Source organism: Falco biarmicus, chromosome 9, assembly GCF_023638135.1.
Source record: "Falco biarmicus isolate bFalBia1 chromosome 9, bFalBia1.pri, whole genome shotgun sequence".
Lineage (NCBI taxonomy): Eukaryota > Metazoa > Chordata > Aves > Falconiformes > Falconidae > Falco > Falco biarmicus.
The window spans coordinates 28,630,675-28,651,046 of NC_079296.1; the positions used below are offsets into that span (position 1 = coordinate 28,630,675).

General features: G+C 40.3%; 1 protein-coding gene across 1 annotated transcript in view; it reads left to right on the forward strand.

Moving 5' to 3' along the window:
- The first annotated feature begins 7,116 nt into the window (after positions 1 to 7,116).
- The window catches only part of KNDC1 (kinase non-catalytic C-lobe domain containing 1), a 65,815-nt gene continuing 52,559 nt past the window's right edge, over positions 7,117 to 20,372 (forward strand). The window contains exons 1-3 of the mRNA XM_056352891.1: positions 7,117 to 7,305; positions 12,063 to 12,261; positions 15,485 to 15,543. Of these exons, the coding sequence (XP_056208866.1) occupies positions 7,207 to 7,305; positions 12,063 to 12,261; positions 15,485 to 15,543 (357 nt within the window). The 5' untranslated portion in view covers positions 7,117 to 7,206. The remainder of the gene's footprint in view (positions 7,306 to 12,062; positions 12,262 to 15,484; positions 15,544 to 20,372) is intronic.

The window sequence follows — 20,372 nt, forward strand, 5'->3', positions numbered from 1 at the left end:
TCCATTATCAGTCTCTATGTATACATGTGTGAATACACATACATATATTTCTGGATAAATACTGCCTATGACAAACCTAATAATCTAATTGAAGTATTGAGACTATGACTCAGAAATTCTCAAATACCAGACTTAGCACTGGATTAATTTTAGACTTGTATCTCCTCTAGTCCTAATTTTCCAGTGGTGAAAAGAAAGCCATGTGTTTACATATTGGATCATTACTAGGTTATTTTCCTATTTGTATACAAATAAGGACAATTCCAGTTTTTGCTCTTGCATCTCAATGAGTTCCCTTGAAAGGAAATTATGCCATGACTTTTGCAACTGGGGCCAAATTATATCTTTACTTCTCCTGTCTCTCCCTGCATTTCATCTGTTACAGAAAGGTAATATCCAACTGCAGCGGCACAGGATATTTAAAGAATGATAAAGAAAGTGGAGATGCAAAAATGTAAAGCCCATTACCCTGAAGTAGCTTCTGATGGGAGCTATCTATGCCTGGAGTGCCACCTAGTAGAGTTCATGTAGAAAGAACACAGGAACTGGAGATGCAGTTGCAGTTCAGATGAAAATGTATTAGGTGATTGAAAGATGTCCTGAGGAGAAGAGTGAAGATTCCTTTAATATTCTTTCCTATGATGACAAATGAAACTAGTATTCAAAGAAGATGCAATGAAATTAAAGTCTTTAGACAGTGCACATGTGAGATTATGAAGATGGAAAAAAGGGCAAGCCTCCATAAAGAAATACACTGAGGGGGTAGATAGAAGAGGACTCTATTGAAAAGATCAGATCTCCTAAGGACCTGAGGAAGTTATGAAATTAAGGTTTATTAGCATTATAAAGACAACAAAGGTGTAGTGTAGTAGAAAGGCAGTCATGGCCAAAGCACAGGTCTAAGAAAATGCACTGTTTGGAAAAGATGAAACCAAAGTCAAAGGCAACAGAACAGATGTGCACATAGTACGGTAATCTGTAAAGAAATAGGAAGTGAGATTAAAAGATAAAAGACAACTTTAGGGCAAAAGGGAATGGGTATAAGTAAAGGCTGGAAATCAGAAGATTCTTAATATGTAGGAACAGATGGAGTTTGGTATTTCTATGAAAAGAATCATGTGACAGGTGCCTATAATGACTGAAGACTCTGCTTGATTCTGAAGTTCACTTTTCTACCATTCAACCCCACAAAAAGGAAATACCTGTGTATGGTTTTCCCCATACAGTAATCAGTCTATGTATATAATTTTCTGGTACTCTTCAGAAATACAAAAACTAACACATCCCTATTGCCTTTGTAAGATTCTGAAGTACTTGCAATACAAATTAACCTGCCACTTTAGGCAAGCAGATTTATGCTCATACACAATTTGTAGCAGCCAGCAGTGGGACTGGTTTAAAAATTGCACTATCTTTACCTTTGAATTCTTTCAGGTTTTTCAGTAGCAGTAACACATAATTTCCTTTTTATTACAATGCTATCTCACTGCTGCCACAAAGGCGGCAGCAGTCGGCAACTGGCAGAAAGCTTTTCTCTGGGTTGAAATATATATAACTGCTAAAGGAAGAACGGTAGTTTCATAGACTGTAAAAGTATTAAAGCCAGTGACATTAAAGCGATCTCTGATTAACAAAACCCAAACAATTGAAAAGGATATAAGTCATATACACACAAAACCCAATTCTTTATACTGCAATCCTTCAGTTCCCTCAGTTTCACCCAAACTAAATTAAAATGAGAACCTTCAGGCAAACTGCCGTTAAACGAAAACTCTTAAAAGGAGAATGTACAATCTAATTATAGTGTAACAAATGTGTACCTTTCATCTACAAGGCTGGGACTCCTAAATTTTAATAGTCAATTATGATTATATAATCTATTAAAATGAATAACCAAAGTGCTATAATGAAAAGGAAAAACCCACAAAAGAACATGAAAGACATCTCCAGTGGCACAAAGTGGCATAACAGTAATGCTCTATACAATTTCCTTTTTCCTGTAGCTTGTATTTAGATTCTGGTACAGTGACAAAGGTACCGGTGGTCACTCCCTGAATTCCCGTGAATGTATTCTCTGTGGCTAGTGCCCACTTAATTATTTTTGACAATATCCCATTAATTCAGATATCTGGAAATAAAAGGCATGAGGCTCATAACTAAATCAGTAAACCATGGTTAAGAGGAGTACTTATTTTAAGTTTGCAGGTCATTATTATATTACTTCCAAAAATCTCATGAGAGTCTACGAATTCCTTCATTCCTTCATTGTTTCTTTCTTTTCTTTCTTTTCTTTCTTTACTTTCTATTCTTTCTATTCTTTCTTTTAGTTTTCTTTTGCTTTCTTTGCTTTCTTTGCTTTCTTTGCTTTCTTTGCTTTCTTTGCTTTCTTTGCTTTCCTATTCTTTGCTTTCTTTGCTTTCTTTGCTTTCTTTGCTTTCTTTGCTTTCTTTGCTTTCTTTGCTTTCTTTTCCTTTCTTCTCCTTTCTTCTCCTTTCTTCTCCTTTCTTCTCCTTTCTTCTCCTTTCTTCTCCTTTCTTCTCCTTTCTTCTCCTTTCTTCTCCTTTCTTCTCCTTTCTTCTCCTTTCTTCTCCTTTCTTCTCCTTTCTTTTCCTTTCTTTTCCTTTCTTTTCCTTTCTTTCATTCATTCTTTCAGTTTCCAAACTTCTCTTTCACAATTTTTAATTACATAATGAAAATTGTGTCATTATAGAAAAAGTACTGTGAAGTGCTAAAGTATGATTGAAGTTATAGAATAATTTCTATTCTGTGAGTAAGCAACTAGACCAGGACCTTTCAAACTGAAAAGATAAAACTAGGGGTGATATGACAACTCTATAGTACAGGGGTCCTCAAACTTTTTAACCAGGGGGCCGGCGCACAGATGAAGTGGCAGGAAGCCATCTGCGGCTGCTTGGTTTCCCGCCCCAGCCCCTGGCGGGAGGGTTCTGTAAATAACAGGGGCTGGATTGAGGACTCTGGGGGGCCGTATCCAGCCCGCGGGCCGTAGTTTGAGGACCCCTGCTATAGTGTCATAAATGATATAAAGATGATAAATAGGGAATCTACCCACCGCCTTTTCAAATACAAGAAATTAGGGGTCTCAAATGAAACAAAGAATTTACTTTATGCAATGTGCGCGTCAGCTGAAGAATTTTGTAATAGGATATGGTAGATAGTAAAACTATTCAGACTCAAACAGTGAATGAACAAATTCATTAAAGAAAAATATTTCAGTGTCTCTTAAAGCAGTAGACACTACCACTGCCTTAGGGAATATCTGAACTGTGACTCTTTGGAGGTTGGTGAGACTGTACTGAAGAGCATAGTATATAACTACCTTGTTTCTACACTCTTCTCTAGACAACTGCTGTCAGGGATGGAAGTCAAGTCAGCTACTTAGCTGCAAACACTGCTTAAGTGGAAATTACAAACTGCCCTAACTCTACTGCACAGATACTCACATATCCATCAAAACTTCTTTCAAAAAAATGCCTAACAATACTCTACAAAGACTCTTGAGCATTTTAACCTTCTTAAGCAATATTGTGGAAAAGAAAGAATGGGAAATATGACTGCAGACAAACTGACAGCTTCATCTACATTTGGGTTTTTCTCTAATGTTGAACTGTGTAGCGCTGCATGTCCCCCAACAATTCCTACAGGCCATGATTAATTGCAGATATCAGTAAGAATTAATATTCTAGTGTAAGAATTGCTACATGAACGTATCAAACACGTTGCCTTTTCTGACAGTTGTCTCAACTGTGAGATCGATGAGGAAAGCAAAACAACAGAATTACTAATAAGAGCTGGGGCTTAGTATTGCCATTTTTCTGGAAAAAACAAACCATATGAGTTCCAGTGACCGTTCTGTCCTGCATATCAAGGCACCTGTGATAAGGCTAAGTCCACTACAAGTTTTCATTTACAGAGGAATCAGTTTTGTTTTCCACTTTGTACATATTCCACTTGGAGCAAGTAAGTTAACCAGAGCAACTGGGAGGTAGGTCTCAAGTATCTCTAACTGCTTGGATACAGTCATTTAGCCACTTATTATGACAAAATCTACCCACATCTAGATTCAAGGTCCAGCTCATGCAGGGTAGGTGTCTGAACCTGAGTCTGCTAGCTTTACAGGGAAATGTCCTATCACTCAATGACTAATTGCTTTTAGTAAGGGAATTTCTCTTATTCAACAAAAAATACTGATCCTTTCAAAACTAGCATGTGAATTTCCATGCAGCATCCATAGGTTTGATTTAAACTATGACTTTTCAGAATTTTTTGTGAATGCTCAAGTAGTGATTGCAACAGAGTGCTCATCTAAGATGTATTTATGGATAAGCGTAGATCTTGGGCCCAATTTACACAGCCGAGAAATTTTTCTCTTCTCTTCTTCTTTGCAATGCAGTTGAGTCCAGCACACAAGGGTCCATAATTCAGGGTTCTTCTTGGGTAGGTCGTGCTGACTGGGGAAAACAGTTTGCCAAATATGTTTTAAGAAACATTTTACAATAATACTATTATTGGAGTCATGTTGGGCTTTATTTTCAGAAACACCAGGCACTCGCTGTTTCCCATGTTTTAATATTTGTTCACAATTAAAAGCCTGAGTTACCAAACTATAAGTATATATACATTTTGTTCACATCAATTTAGCTCAAAATTGTTAGTAAGAAGACAGTATGTATATGAAAGACTACAATCTGCCTGGGTTTGGTTTTATTCTCAGTAGCATGCCATAACTGTGGAATGTATCCAATTATTGTTTAATTGGGACAAATCTTACAACTGCTGCAGGATGACTTTTATGGGGCCGTTAATCAAAGTATCTTTGCTGGCTTCACAGTGTTTGTTAATGTATGTTTTAACAGAGTATTAATCTTTTCCAAAGAGTACTATGTACAAAAAAAGAATATAAAACTCTTCCTTTGCTTGGTGTACTGTGCACAGATTAATTCATTAACATACTGCATTTTGACATAGAATTATAAGAATACAGGAAAGCAGAATAATGAAAATGGCACTATTATTTTCCAAGCACCTGTAGTTGTGGAATTTAATTACAGGAGAAAAGAGTCTGTTCTCTCCATCTGCCATGCTGGTTACAACAGAGACGTAAGATTTTGATGTTGCTGCACGCATGCTTAAAGCCAGATCAGGAGACACCCGCTCAAGGGTTGACACATGCTTGTTACCTGCCCACTCCCAAGTGCCAATTCCCCATCCCAGGCAGAAAGGGAGCAGCTACGGCCTGCTCACACAACGCGGCCTGCTCACACTATGTGGCCTGCTCACGTGATGCAGCCTGCTCATGCAATGCAGCCTGCTCGCCTGATGCGGCCTGCTGACACAACACCGTTTGCAGTTTCTGATGGGGTTTGCTTGAAACAAAAAGGCATGCCTGCACAGGCGGTGCCTATGAAGGAATCCTTCATCTTGAACCTTCAACCTCAGAGGGAGTCTTAGTAAAGTTGTTTTAGGCACCCTAAGCCCTCTGGATAGCAAAAACTGGGGTAGGGTTAATGGAAAGAAAGCTGGTAATACCAGATTGGTTTTGTTTGTGCTTGTTACTGTTTCAACTGCATCAGGAGTTACAGCCATTACTAGGGGTCCTCAAACTTTTTAACCAGGGGGCCGGCACGTGGATGGAGTGGCAGGCAGTCATCTGCGGCTGCTTGGTTTTCCCCCTCCCCAACCCCCGGCGGCGGGAGGTGTGTGTCTGTAAATACCGGGGGCCGGATGGAGGATCCTGGGGGGCCGTATCCAGCCCGCGGGCCGTAGTTTGAGGACCCCTGGCCATGACCATGACAATGTTGGGTCACCAAATGTTAAATGCTCTGGTTTATGCAGTACATGCAGCAATTCAGCAAGCCGGTGCTGATAAAACACAGCTGTGCACACGGGCGGGCAGGGCTGGGGTTTGCAATCCCCGGGGGCGCCCCACACAGCTGGGGAGCGCTGCCCGGTGGGAGCAGCTCCCCAGCCGTACCGACCCACGGCGGCGGCAGCCAGGTGTGAAAGACTGCGCCGGTGAGGCCCACCATCGCCACAGCAGGTGTGTTGTCTCAGCATTGCTATGGCAGGAAACTCATGCCATCACCACAGTGAATACATTGTTAAGGCAGGAAGATAACACCACTGCCACCGCAGAGATTTATCTATACCTTGTTAAAGGAGGAAACTGACTGACGCCATGGAGCAACGGGGGAGGCTGATCCTGCAAAACTTAACCAAACCCCTGTGCATGTGCCCAGACTTGGGGTCAGGGGGATCAAGGTGCCTGGAGGCCCCTAAGGAATGTTGGACACATACACCATCGCTGGGTAGGGGGGTGCGGTTGAGCAGAACAGCTTGTAACAGCTCTATAAAAAATGGAACCAACTAACATGGGACAGAACGTTTCCCCACCGGACTTGAAAACAAATTGGACTGTCAGGACACCACAGCTCCAGGCTGGTAGCTATCGCTGTGAACTCTTTCCTTTCTTTCATTCTTTCTTTTATTCCTTATTCTCTCTTTATCTCTCACTCTCTCTCCCTTTGCATTCGCAGTTTTATTGTTGGGCAAATAAAGTTCCTTGGCTCTTGACTCCGTTTTGAGTCTTAATTCTGTTCCCAAGAATAAAAACAGAACCACGCTCTGAGACTGGCGTGTGACACCGGGACAGCGCAACCGGGCCGGGGGCCGACCCCGGCTCCCGCGGGGCCCCAGCAGCCGCCACTGCCACTGCGACGTGCGCGCCTCTCGGGGCCCACCGCCACGCAACCGCCTCCTTGCCGCGAGTCCACCGTGGGCGCGGGGGACACGCCGGGATTCGGCGACGCCCCGGGCGGCGGCCAGGCGAGGCGAGGCGGGCGGCGGGGGCGGGCGCCGCCGCAGGAGGGCGGGCGCCGCCGCAGTGAGGCCGCGCCGCGCGGGCGAGGCGGCGGCGGGCCGCGTTGCCATGGCAGCGCTGCCCCAGCCGAGGGCCTGAGCGGGCGGCGGCGGGCCGCCGGGGGAGGCAGGGGGCGTCCCGCGGCCGGGCTCCGCCGGGAGGCGAAGGGGTTAAAGCGGGGCGGGCGAGCGGCCCCGGCGCCGCAGGGGTCGCCGCCGGGGGCAGCCTACAGGCGGGTGTGGGGATGCGCTGCGGCGGGGGCGGCGGGCCGTGCTCCGGGAGCGTAGGGAGGCAGTGGAGGTGAAGCCTCTGCTCCCCCGGCGGGCGGAATGGAGGCTGTCGGCGCCGCAGAGGACGTGTTCTATGAGGAGGAGGACGAGGTGAACTGCTACGACTTTGAGCCTCTGCCGACGCTGCTGGAGGACGAGGTGAGTGCGGCAGGTGCGGGGACGGAGCCGCTGCCGCCCCTGCGCTCACCTGTGGCGAGGCGGCCTCGGGGACGGCCTGCGGGCCCCGGCGTCTCCGTCCCTCTGCCGCGCCGCGGGGCAGCGCGCCGGGGCCCGGGGGCGGCCGAGCCTCCCCCCGCCGGGAGTGGCCGGGCCGCGGCCGCAGCACCGTGCGCTCCGTGCGTGAACCTCGGCTTCCTCGCTTCGTCCTGCCCGGCGATCCCAAGCTACCCAGCGGGACTTGGCCGGTCCCCGTGCACCTTCTCCACACAACAGCGAAGTCATGGTCCTCGCGTCTGGTGTGTCTCCTGACTCCGGCCATAGCCCTGGGTGGGTGCTGCAGTCGGGGAGGCAGTGTCCTGTCCCACCTGGTACAGGGAAATTTACTACATGGGCAAAAGTGTTTCCAGTAGCTGCCAACCAGAGTTTTGTACAGCCGTCTCTTGCTGCCCAGTGTAAAAAGGCCTTTGTCACTGGCAAAAATTAAACCCCCCCAAACTGGTACATCTGTTTGTTCAGTTATGCCAAATAACCTGTAGCTAAAAGCAGCTCTGTTGTCACGTTTGTCTGGATTTGTACATGGTTTTGCACTGGCTTTTTACTGCTTTTGCTCATCTTTTGTTGTATCTTCCCATGTAAAGTGTATTCCTTACACCCTAGTGAATGTTAAGGCAAAATGTTTTGGGGTTTTTTTCTTTTTTTAAGTAAAATTTTTGGTGAACCATATGTGAGCCACTTGTTCCCCAAACCAGACCTTGCAAACTTTTTTATTTGCTATGTCAAAAACCCAGTTAGAATCAGGATTTAAAAGTGAGTTTGAAAAATTAAAAGGCCCAGCTTCCATAAGTCATCTGATGGCTCAGCAGTTTGGCTCATCCTCCCACCATCTGTAGGGTTCAGTGTAGTAGGCCCTCTCAGTCTGGCCCACGCAAAACATAGAAGGAAGGTGGTAGTGACCTCCTTTTTACACGTTAGCTTAAATATTTGGAGTATTTCTTCAGGGTGGGAGAAGGCTGAGGCTCAGTTTTTCTGCGTGAGGAAGACCTGAGTCCATTTTTGTCACCTATTCAATATGTAAATTGACTATGGATTCCCACCAGTCCCTACTATTTAGTTATTCCAGGCACGTGAATATTTTCAATATTCTTGTTGAGAGAATGAGCATGACCTATCACCTGCCGATTAGAGAAGTTAATAAAAAAAGGGTTGCTTTGAAGAATACTCGGTGAGCTTACCCAGGTAACCTGGTGTTTCTTATCAAACACGGTAAATTTGATGAATGGTGTTTGCTACATTTTCTGTGATTCTGGAATAGATTGTTTTGAAGATTGTGTGAACTATCTTGGCAAAAAGACTTAGGTGTCAGAAAGCTGTGAATGCTGATGGACCTAACTGTCAGCTGCTTAGTCATTTAGTGGAACCTGTGCTTCCTGTCACTGTACCTAGTATAAGGAATAAGGTTGGTGTCTTATGTATGTGGTTTACAGAAGCAAATATGTGAAGCGAGAAGCTGTCTGAGATGAAGAGTAGGAAATGCTGAGGGTGAGGCAGTATTTCACTTGCCTTTCTTTACTAGGACTTTCTTCATCTCACACTCCTTAATTTCAAATTTTTTAAGAAGTTGTCTGTGGCAAATTAATTTGTTTTCTCTTCTTACTCTCTCTTCCTCTGCATAATTATATGCTGCTGAACTGTTTCATACTTTCTGAAGAAAATATAAGAGAAAATTGAGAATGACAATGAATAATTAATGCATGACTGTCTGACCACTTTTCATAGTTATTAAGCAGTAATTGCTTTTACAAGTGTCTTTTCTCTCTTGTCTCATTGTCAGTAAAGGCATCAGCATCTCTGTTACGTAAGACACTTGAGTTTCCCTGTAATTCCAGCAAACCAACTTTCAGTGGTCTGAAGTACTGAAGTCGGAGCTTGCTGGAAGCTTTAGTTTACCAGAAATTCCTGTGGTATAATCTTGAAAGAATTTTGTTTGTTTCTTTTTCCTCTCCAGAGTGGAAACTTTGTTTCTCTATTGCTTTGGGGATGTAAACTAGTCAATTGCATCTCCCTGTTTTCAGTGCTTCGCTCTCTACAAAGGCCTGCCTTTGCCACAACAGTAGCTTTAGTAACTAAGGTCAAGATAGCGTGGTCGTTTGAGAAATACATGGTTTCTGTAAAGCAAGTAGCAAACATCACATCCTGGAGTATTGGAAAGAGGAAGGTTTGCTGTATGGTTGTGGTGGTGGGGTGGTGGTTTTGTTTTGGTTTTTATCTTCACCTAGCTGTCCATCGCTGATGGAAGCCACTGGACATTCATATGCCTTTTCTTTTTTTTCCTTTTCCTTTTGTGTTTTGTTGTTTGGTTTTTTAACCTGTATTACCTAACTTTCCTATCCCCTAGAAGGAAGATAAGCTTATCTGACATGAAATCATCATTCATCATATTTGTTTAGTCCCCAAATAACCAGAAGACAAAGACGGGTTTGTAGGTTTGAACTGCAGATACTGCTTTTGATGAATAACACCCGCTGCAGAGCTCAATCTCAAAGCTTGACTCAAATGAAAATCTATCAAGTCCTCATTATGACTGGAATTTGATATTGAGACTGTCTTAAATGTTGAAGATTTTATTTATTTCTCATCTCTAAATTGAGCCTTTCTTGTTCATATACACAGAGGAAACTGTCATAGTTTTGCATCTTGATTAGTGAAACATTATCTTTTCTTTTTTTTCTTTCTTTCTTTCTTTCTTTCTTCTCAGTTTTGGCAAATGCCATCATGTTACCTAGCTGGATGATCCTAGGAGAGTTAAAAATAATCACTGGTTCATTGCTTTGATCATATAACTTCTGGGTTTTTTGTCTTTTTTTTTTTTTTTTTTTTTTTTGATTGGCCATAGAATAAGCAGCTTGTCTTTCCTTTCCAAGGATCTCCTCATCCTACCTATCAGTTTGGTCAGCTTCAAAGCCTAATCGTTTGTGGTCCAGCTCTGTATCATGTGTTTATGTTTTCAGATACAGGAACCTCTCTGCTGCCCTTCACGCTTGGAAAAAGTTCCCTATAAAGATGTGCAAAACCTCCTCATTCACGCTCAGAATTGGATGGTAGCATTATACATAGGGTGCTGAGCACAGACCAGAGAAAATTACGGGTTTTTGGGTTTTTTGGTCTCATATCTGAACTGTAAGGGCTTTTGCTGTTCATTATTATGTAGGACTGAACTCAATGAGACCAGGGTCCATGATTAGCTTTAAAAGGCACTGTAGTAATGCTGACATTAGTAAACCAATCAATCTCTAGGCTGATGAAAACTAGAATAATAGAAGTTAAGCTTCCCAAATAATGTGTGCTTTATTTCCTACCTGATGGTTTGTTTTTTTTCTTGTATTTATTAAACATACTTTAGACTAAAAGCAAAAGAATTTTGGACTAAGGGTTGGTCCTTATTTGAAGGTTATTGTAAATGCAATACTTAATTCTCTGAAGAACATTACCAAACTCGTAACCCTTCTGTATATGGTAATCCAAATATCTTCGATTGCTCTCCAGTACTGAGGTACATAAAGAAGGTTAGAACTGTATTTTCCAAGGGTTTAAAAGTTTATAACACTCAGTTTTCTGAGCTGTAAGATACCTCACATTCTGTTTTGCTGATGGTTACATGTTTTTCTCTATATTCTAAACAATATGCAACTACATCTTCAAGGTACATTTAATATCATTCAGAAGTATAGTCCTTAGTCTTAATTACTACATATAAATGAGAAAATATTATGTGTAATTGATAGCAGTAAAGCTTTGATGCGAAGTAACTTCTATAGATACCTCCACTTTTGTTAACTTATGTTTTCTTAGAGGGAATTGATCTTTTGATTGTAGGGGTTTTGTCATTCCTTTAAGTTCATAAAAACTTCTGTAGCTGTGGGTAATGTATTCATTTTGTATTCTAAAAAATGTACATAGAAAGGCTAGCTGCTTTGGGCTAAGATTGTTTCTGAATATTTTTTTTATTATTTTTTTTTTTAACTGAACTGTTCATAGCCTTACCGTGATGACAGGGCCAAAGGAAGTTGACTTACAGTTCAGGATGGTAACTTAGAAATGAAGTCCATGTTCTATTTTGATCACCAAGAGCTCTGGGTGTAATGGGAAAGCCTAGGATAACCAAAGTGTTTGGTTTTTAAGTCAAAGTATAAGAACACTTTTTGTATGGCTGGTTTGGCTTCTGAGTGTTTATTAAATGCTCTACACCACTAAACTTCACACCAGCATCATTCTTAAGACAGGCTAATTTAAAGGGTACTTTTTTCCAGATCACAGATGGTAGGGAAAACTGCTGTGAAGAGAATTTTTAAGTAGTTTATCCAAAGGCACCTGGGAGAGCTTAAGGGAGACATGGGTTAAACAAGTTATTTTAACTTAATCTGTCTGCTTTTACCTCCAAATGGTCTGTTTCCCTAACTTTGATGCAGTGTTTATGTAACTTACATAGTTCCAATAATAAGTCTTTTTTTGATGTTAACATACTGTGATACCTTTGTTCAGGTTAACTGTGCTTCTTAAGAGACTCTGTGTTAAGAGCAGTCATGCACTTAATGTTTCTTGGGGTGTTAATCAGTGTCCTAGAAAGTCTGAGAACTTGCTGGAAAAATTACTAGTAACCAATTGTGTCAAACGTAATCTGTGATACACACAGTAGTGTCATGAAATCCAGGGTAATTTATTAATTCATATCTTGGCAGGAGAATGTGTCCCTTGCTGATATTTTGTCGCTGCGGGATAGCTGTCTTACTGAGCAAGATATCTGGGCAGTTTGCCTGGAGTGTTGCCATTCTCTGAAGAGTATTGCCCATTCTACAATCTTCCAGACACTCTGTATCACTCCTGACACTTTGGCTTTTAACACCAATGGCAATGTATGCTTCATGGAACAGCTCAGCGGTAAGTATTTGTGTTTCCAGGCCATTTGTTTTAGAACTATGGAAACTCATAGTGAGAGACTGTAGTAAAGCATTATATTCTGTTCTTAACAGTTGTAACTAAAATAAAGAGAAAATAAAAACTTGTTTAGCAGTAGGTGAGTATAGGGCTGTATGAAATTACGTGCTCAGTTTGTGATTGATGAACAAAGGCTTTTATGAGTTTGCTTAGAAGATTCTTCCTAGTTGTTTTAAGACTTTTCTAGGACAATGTAATCCAGAGGAATGTAATACATCTCCATCTTGAACACTGTAGATTATGTACTTGTGTATCTGTGTGCACAAGTCTCTATGTAAAGCACCTTCTTGTTCTCTGCCAATTCTTCTCATTTTGTGGATAAGTTCTATTTCTAGAGAAATCTGCCATTCAATGTATCTTGATGACTGTAGCCATAGAGAATGGAGCAATCCAAGTGTATATTCACTGTTAGAAAGGAAAGCTCTCTTGAATAAGGGATTTTTTTTCAGTCATGACTTTTACACTCAGCAAGTGTGGTGACTGACTAAGAAATGAATTTTAATATGCTAAAAACCAGTCTGTAGTAGCATGTAAGATCTTCAGGTATTGTAGCAGATGAATGGGAGGAAGTTTAACTTAAAAACCTACTTCTGATTTCAGCACAGACAAAAAAGCATGTTATAGTTGCTGTTCCCTTTTCATGTGACCCATCTCAAGATGATGGGTCTTCAGCCTTATTTAGGGATATTACAAAATAAAAAACCCCAGCTCTTATTCTATAGTCCTTTTAAAATTATGTCAGCCCGTAACTAGAAGAACATTCTAGTCCTTATACATACTTCTCAGCTTTTTATGTTTTCTTTAACCTAATTTCTTTTTAAAGCTGTCAGAAGAAGTGTGATCTAGATTTTGAGTAAAAGAATAAACATTATTAAAAAAAAAAAATGGGGTAAGGTAACTTTGCAACAAATTAATATTTCTTGGCTTCTTTAGAATTAAAGGTTGTATTTCAAATAAGCATGTAACATCATAAAATACAATTAATAAAGATGAAAATATATCTTGATTGTTGTGCTATTTGTTTTGTGCTTAAATTCCTCAAATACATTTGAGTCAACTTTTATCTCCATGTTAATAGGCTAATGCAGAATCAATTTCCTTTGTTTTAAGGATCTTGTCATAACTTGAAATTAAAAAAGAAAAAAGCTGGCTTTGTATTCATAAGGTTATATGAAAGACTTGTTGAAGAGAATAAATCTAGTGGATGAAAAATGCCCCTCAACTAAGATCTTTGCTTGCAGCTGGGGAAGAAAAAAAATCAATTTCTTCTTAAATGTTTTAGTCTAATTGAACAGCTGGCAAGCAATTGATCCAGGAATTTGCCATACTCAAGCCCTTGAAATGTGGTATAACAAATTCCCATGCAAAGCAAAAGTCATGTTAGTCTCTGAGGAAAAGACTTTTCATTAGCTCTTCTTAAAGTTCTGTTTTCCCTAGGAATGCAAAAAGTTGTGTATATATTCTATTTCCCCCATTCCACTATGTCTTTGACTCTTTCTCTTCCCCTTTCCCTCAGATCTTGTTGCTATTTGGTTAAAATATAGTTTGTTAGATAGGCACTTGGGAAGGTTGTCCTTTTCGCTTTTCTGTAGTTGCCTATGGATTTATTCTTCCAGGAAAAAATTTTAACCTCTGGATTTGCTTGCCAGTGAGAGAAAATGAATAGCCTGTCGCCTCTGCTTTAGCAGCCAGTTCTGTTTCCTGCAGATTCTGTGGTGCTCAAGTGACAAGCATTCAATAGGATGTTCTGCCAAGGGCTCAAATATCTTCTTGTCTCTTCAGATCAGACAAACTTCCATTGTAAACATTATATTAAAAGAATACAGTGAGTTTTTTACCAGTGATAAAAATCGTATGCTTATACAGCCTTTTATGTGTTCTATGGAAAGAAAGGGAAAAGGTAGTGGGCAGGTGAAAACAAGGAGCAGTCACCTGTGGGGTGAGGAGATGGGGACAAAACCTCTTGTCTATTGGTTCCCTTCCCCTTCTGCCCTCCCCAAATAACAGGAGAATGTTGGGGGAGGAATACAGAATTAGTTGCATAACCCTCTTTTTCAGTGGGAATGTAGAATCAAGAACATGGTAAGGAACTGTAAAGCAGTTAGTAGCATCTGGATAGTCAGGCATGCCAGGTAACTGCAATATATGAATATGTTAAAAAAAAAAAAAAAAAAGAGGCCTCTCTACCATATAACTGATTTTAGTATCTTCACAATAAAAGAGCTTTGCATTTCTCTTTTAAAATAGAGGCACAAAAGTTCTATTAGAGCTACAGCTATGATTAGTATGCTATGCCTGTGAGCATACTTCTGTTTTTTTTCCTCTGTGTTGAGAAGGAAAGCTTATAGTCTTTGCTTGTAAATTATCTCAATCATCCATTGGCTTCACAGAAGGATAGACTAGGTGAGTTGAATATGTGCTTGAAAGGTAGGGTTTTAGTCAACATTTTTCTTTTTTTTTTTTATCCCCTAGTGTTCTTTGGTGGGTTCATGTGATGTCAGTGCAGTGTGATATTACATGCATGCTTAGATACAGCAGCAACGTTGGTCTCTCTTAAGAGGTTCCTTTCTTCCTTCCACCTTTTCACTCAGAAGTGGCTGCTGCAGTAGCTCAGTTCTCTGCCAAGCAGCACATGGGTGGGGAATGTGCTTCCTCAACTCTTTTAATTAAAATAAACAGGAACATCATGGTTCTAGGCTGGTCTGTGGATGAAGAGGGAATTATCTGTTCAGGTTGGTTTTGCTGCTTGAACCCTTATCACCCAGGTCTGCAGTGGAAAACAGTGAATGGAAATGTCCTATTAATCAAATCAAACCTGCAAGCCACAGGTAAGCCACACCAGCTTGGGTGATAACTTGGTCCAAACATAAACGTCTGAAGGCAATAAGTGGTTGGGCGTGGTAAATGTATTGCTTTGGGGGTGTTTTGTCTGTTTTGTTTCTTGCAGAAAGTTTGAAAATAGTGCTTTATTTTACTTACAGTACTAGAAACATGGGTAACAAGTTCTTAGTACATCAGATATGAGTACCGAAATACTGCTGTAAACATAGTTTCTTTTGTATCAGATGTGAGTGTATCATAAAACTTGTATCATCAAAAAGGTTTGTTTTTTAAACAGGTAAGACCACTGATTTCTAATCTGACATGTTTCTTTTTGTTTTCAAAGATGATCCAGAGGGTGCCTTTGTTCCACCAGAATTTGATATCACTGGTAACACTTTTGAGGCAAGTTCATAAATTTATCTGTAAAATGTGTGTGTGTGTGTGTGTTTAATCATTTTAGTACTTCTGGCAGTACCAAACGCTCAGCATTCTCAATGTATAATTTTAGCACATTTAAAGATTGTGAATAGTAAATTGTGCTGTTTAGATATGTTTTTTTGGAAATAAAAAGTAATCTTAAAACGCTATATTAATTTTCTGTATAAACATTTGCTCTCTAACTGTTAAAATTGAGAATCTATTTTAGCTGAATCATGTGTTGCCCTAAACCACAGCTGGGCTATATTATGTTCACTGGTATCCTTCACTGGTTACATTTGCTTGTCTGGGGACTAGCAGTGAACTTTTATGACTAAATATAAAATTTGTTTGCTATCCTCCTCAATAAAATAATTCATGGAAGGGTAATCAGCAATTTTATCTTTGATTTAATGAAGAAACAAATTACTATCTGTTGCTTTGCAATGCACAAATGCTCTACATTGTTAAATTAAATTAGATTTAAATTGTTCATACTAATTCATTAACCTCCCAAGTCAACAATCTCATTGCATGCTGCAGGAGTGCATGCTTGCTTAGTATCCTTTTTTCTAATACAGTATTTTTTCTGGCATGTACTCTTAGATAATTCAAATGCTTTAATTAACAACGTGTTCTATTCAAGTTGTAAAAAAAAAAATATATATATATATAAAATCTGTTTCTTTATAGTTCATACAAATACCTTTTATTTCTTTTAGTTAGAGCCTTCATAGTCATGTTTATAGTTCTCTGTTTCCTCAGGGGAGTGGTGGGAAAAGATAAGTGAACCTTGGAAGCATGTAGTACTACAAGTAAGATAAAAATGATAAGTAGTATAGAATATGAAGTAGCATAGTCTTTGAAGGTTAGAGATGCAACATTTCTCTCTGTTACTATGCTTTGTTAATGTAGTTATATAGGCCAGCAGAGTTTTAGTGATTTTTGTGCTTGCTCCCCCACCCCACCCCCACCCCCCAAGGTTTTTGGGGAGCCTTTGGGGATGGGGCATTTAGCAGGTGACCACTATTGCATGTGAACTTGGTAACTGTACTAGTCTTTGTATTCAGATGTGGTTAAGGAAAGCAAGTCCCAAAGTCACCCAAAGGTAACTTTTTTTGTTACTTTTTTTCTTGTACTTCTGAAGCTGGACTAAAGACCTAAGGCAGAAACACAAGATTTGTGGAATTATTTGTTCCTCTGGCAAACTTGCATTTCCCCCCAACCCTTTCTTCTCCTCTAAGGGTTGCTGAACTTTTATGGGTATAGCAAATAGATAGGCTGAAAGAGGTTTGAAGACCAAGGTTAAGTGGGGATTTGGGAAGACTGTGGGAATACTAAGTGACCTGCAATTTTAGTTCTATCTGGTACATAAGGCTATTGTATCCTCCTTGGGTAAAATTAGTCTGTGTACAGGTTTATTATCTAACTCTTCAGCAGCACTTACAAGCCTGTTAAGCCCCAGTGAATCCCCATACCAAGCACAGGACAATTACACAATTGGTGAAAGCTGAGTTGGGAGTGGCTCTGAACATTGACCTTTTTGCACTTTTTTTGTGAAGGTCAATGAAGATACATGAAGGTACACATTTTTGTGGAAGAAAGTCAACATGCTCTGCCTTGTTTGTTGTGGGGTAAAGGCTGGGTGCACTGATTTCTTCCCATTGCTCCTATTTCTGTAGCAAGTTGGGAGCCTCTCAAAGCAGGGAGAGCTGTGCTAGAGCAGTGTCCTGTTGCCTCAGCTGTTTCTTGTTGACCATCCTAGGGCGATGAACAGGACTGAAAAGCTAGGACTTTCCCCTTCACTGAGGCAGAGCTGTATTGTTTTAGTCTGGGATTTGTGTGCATTTTCTCAGACAGCTATGGACTATGAGTATTCATGAAGCTTTCAAAGCTTTACCTCTTACTGCTTGTAGAGTGGTTGAATTTTAAGTACTTTAGGACCAGATCAAATTCTGCCAGAGATTCCACGCTGACCTCTGCTTGTTTTTGCAGTTTCTAAGACCTACAATGGATTAATCCTTATGTACTTGTTACAAGAGTTTTGTAATATTGTAATTTTTCCAAGCTAGCTGTTTCCTTCTTGATGCTAATACTTCAAGTTCTTCTCTTTTCCAAAGGTATTGATAGTTTTGTCAATCCTTTCACCCCTAGTTGTAACCTCCTACTATGGAATAGCAGAATAGCACTGGTTTATATAAATCTGTCTGAGGAAACCCTGGGTCCTTGCACTTTCTCAGTATTATAAGATTCTTTGTACTATACCAATAAGTCGCCCTTTCTACAGGGGTGTCAAATGTTTTGTGTTACTGCTTGCTCCTTCCTTGGTAATGACCTTACTCAGTTGTTCTTTGTTGAAGGAGTGTTTTTGCAGCTGCTTAGTATGTTTTCTCGAGAACAATGGAAAGTAGTGTTTGTATTGAAGCTGCCCAATTTCAGTATAAAGAAAAAAATTAGGTTTTGGAACTACTAACTATGTTCAGGATGTTCTTTGATAGCTTTTACTCCAGTGTCAAAGCTCAGCTTTAAAATACTTATGTCAGCCAAAGGTTTCGCTTGATTTGAGGGTGACCTATTTTGTGGCTTCTAAAATGGAAGCACACAATGAGGTTTGTATAGCTACTGGATGATTTCTTCCTCTTCAAACTCCTTTTTTTAAAAACCCCTCAAATAAAGCTACAGTTATTTCAACAAGAGATGTTTTGTTTCCTGCTTGGTGAATTACTGATCCAGACCTCTAATGGCATTGTGACTCCAGTCTAATTAGTTACTAAACTTAGCTGGCAAGCACAAGCACACAAGGGTAATAGACACAGGAAACAAATTGAAATGCATTACTGTCCTGGTGTCTGAAACAACACTATTAAAAAATTTCAGCTTCTGGTTGGAATTTCAAATAGCAAGAGATATAAAGCTTTGTCCAAATGACAATGCACAGGACTGAAAAGTGATTTTGTGTGTTTTGTTTTACACTTGTGCCTTGTTTCCTGACCTGCTCTCCATTTGTAAAGTGGGAATAATAACACCAACTTAAGTTATTGTTGAGAGTAGGAAGGTTAAAAACTAGCCCTTCAGGGAGTTGTCAGCTTTAGTGTCAGGTGTAGAATAGACTTTTTAGAAAGAAAAACGTTAAGAAGGAACTAGCTGTGAAAGAGCTTCTGGTGCCAGCAGTGAAGTGTGGCTGAGCTTTCCGATTGCTGACTACCTTAGTACTGCCACTGTTCCAACCTGTGGTGCTGGTGGAAGGATTGCAGTTTCTGAGGGCCTCAAGAGACCTTGAAATGACTGTTGCTAAGCAGTTGGAGCAGTATTTAATAGCGCAGTTCTGTTATGTCCTCCTCTTGCTAGTGTAAGCATTGTCACAGTGCAAAGGCAGAAAAGGCAACCCAGCAGGTATCGTTGGTCTCTAGGACAGCACTGGGCTAAAATAATCTCCTGGGTAGTATCTGTTCATGTGCATTTTTTTCCTCTTAACTTTTCTGTCTGCTTACAGACTTCTGTTACTATTGTGCACTAGCAAATGTACTGTTAAGAACAGGTGCTTTAAAGAGGGAGTAGGAAACAAGAGAGAAACCTTAGAGTTATGATCCATACTGTAACTCCAGAGAAAAGGTGCATTTCTATATGCTTGCTCTCATTTCCGCTTTTATTCTTAATGCATATGCAGTTATGTGATGTGGCTATGCTCATTAAAGCTTTCTGATGACTGAAGCTTGTTACTTCCCTGCACTGATAGAAAGATCTCACTTTCTGCTTCTCCTCTAAGCTGGAAGGTGTATTTGCCATAGCACGTACTGACCACGATTTGTTCTCATTGAGTCTGGAGCTAGAAGTCAGTTACAAACATCTTAAGTATAAAGACTAGCCTCTAATTTTGTAATGTTTTACTCATAATGTTTTGCTCTAGAAAAACCTTAACAGACGGAGATGCAAAAATATAGATTTGAGGCTGCTTTTAAAATTTGCCTACTTAACTATATACTAAACTTATCAAACAACTCATCTTTAGTGTAAACTAATACTGAGTCGTGATTCCCTCTAAACAGGAAAAGCATGAACATTTTCCTAATGAAAATGGTTCCCATTTCATTTTCTTGCCCTGGGCAGGACAGTGCTAAACTTGAGAAATTTGACAATGGGAGGCCCAACAGAAATAGTTAAATATTGGTGAGTTCATTAGTAGCCTTATTTCTATCACTACAATACAAGTTTGCCTCAAGTTAAAAACATTGGCTGTCTCAAACCGGTTTCAAATAGCTATTTGTCTGCATCACAAAACTGCCATTGAGTCTGACACAGAGGTTCATTGATGTAGAACCCTACATTTTTAAGATATGAGCTTTCACTAAGATGAAGGACCAATGTCTGCCATGTGTGAACTTGCATTTATAATCTTTTAATAATGTGGCTATTCAGTTTTGCTTGTTCTAGTGAACCTCTGTAACAGAAATAAGTGAATTTTCAGTCTTGTCTGCCTTTTTTTTTTTTTCATATCTAAAGCAGACTGGATAATGCCTCTGTTTAATGACTGCTTCCATTATTTAGAGATGATAAAACGTATTAGTTCAGAAACCTCAGTTATGCAGCAGGATTAAAACCTTTCAGAAATAAAAGAATTGAAGAAATGATAGAGTTGAATATTACCTTGAAGAGAAGGAAGAAATACAGGACAGAGAATGGGAAGAAAGCGAAGTTCACATTTGTGTTTTCTCATCTAGAATTTGTTTTTGCTTTTTGCTATCACAGCAGGAGTGGGGCATGCTGATCTCTCACCTGGGAGAGAATCAGAACCAGAAAAGGCTGAACACTGCCTG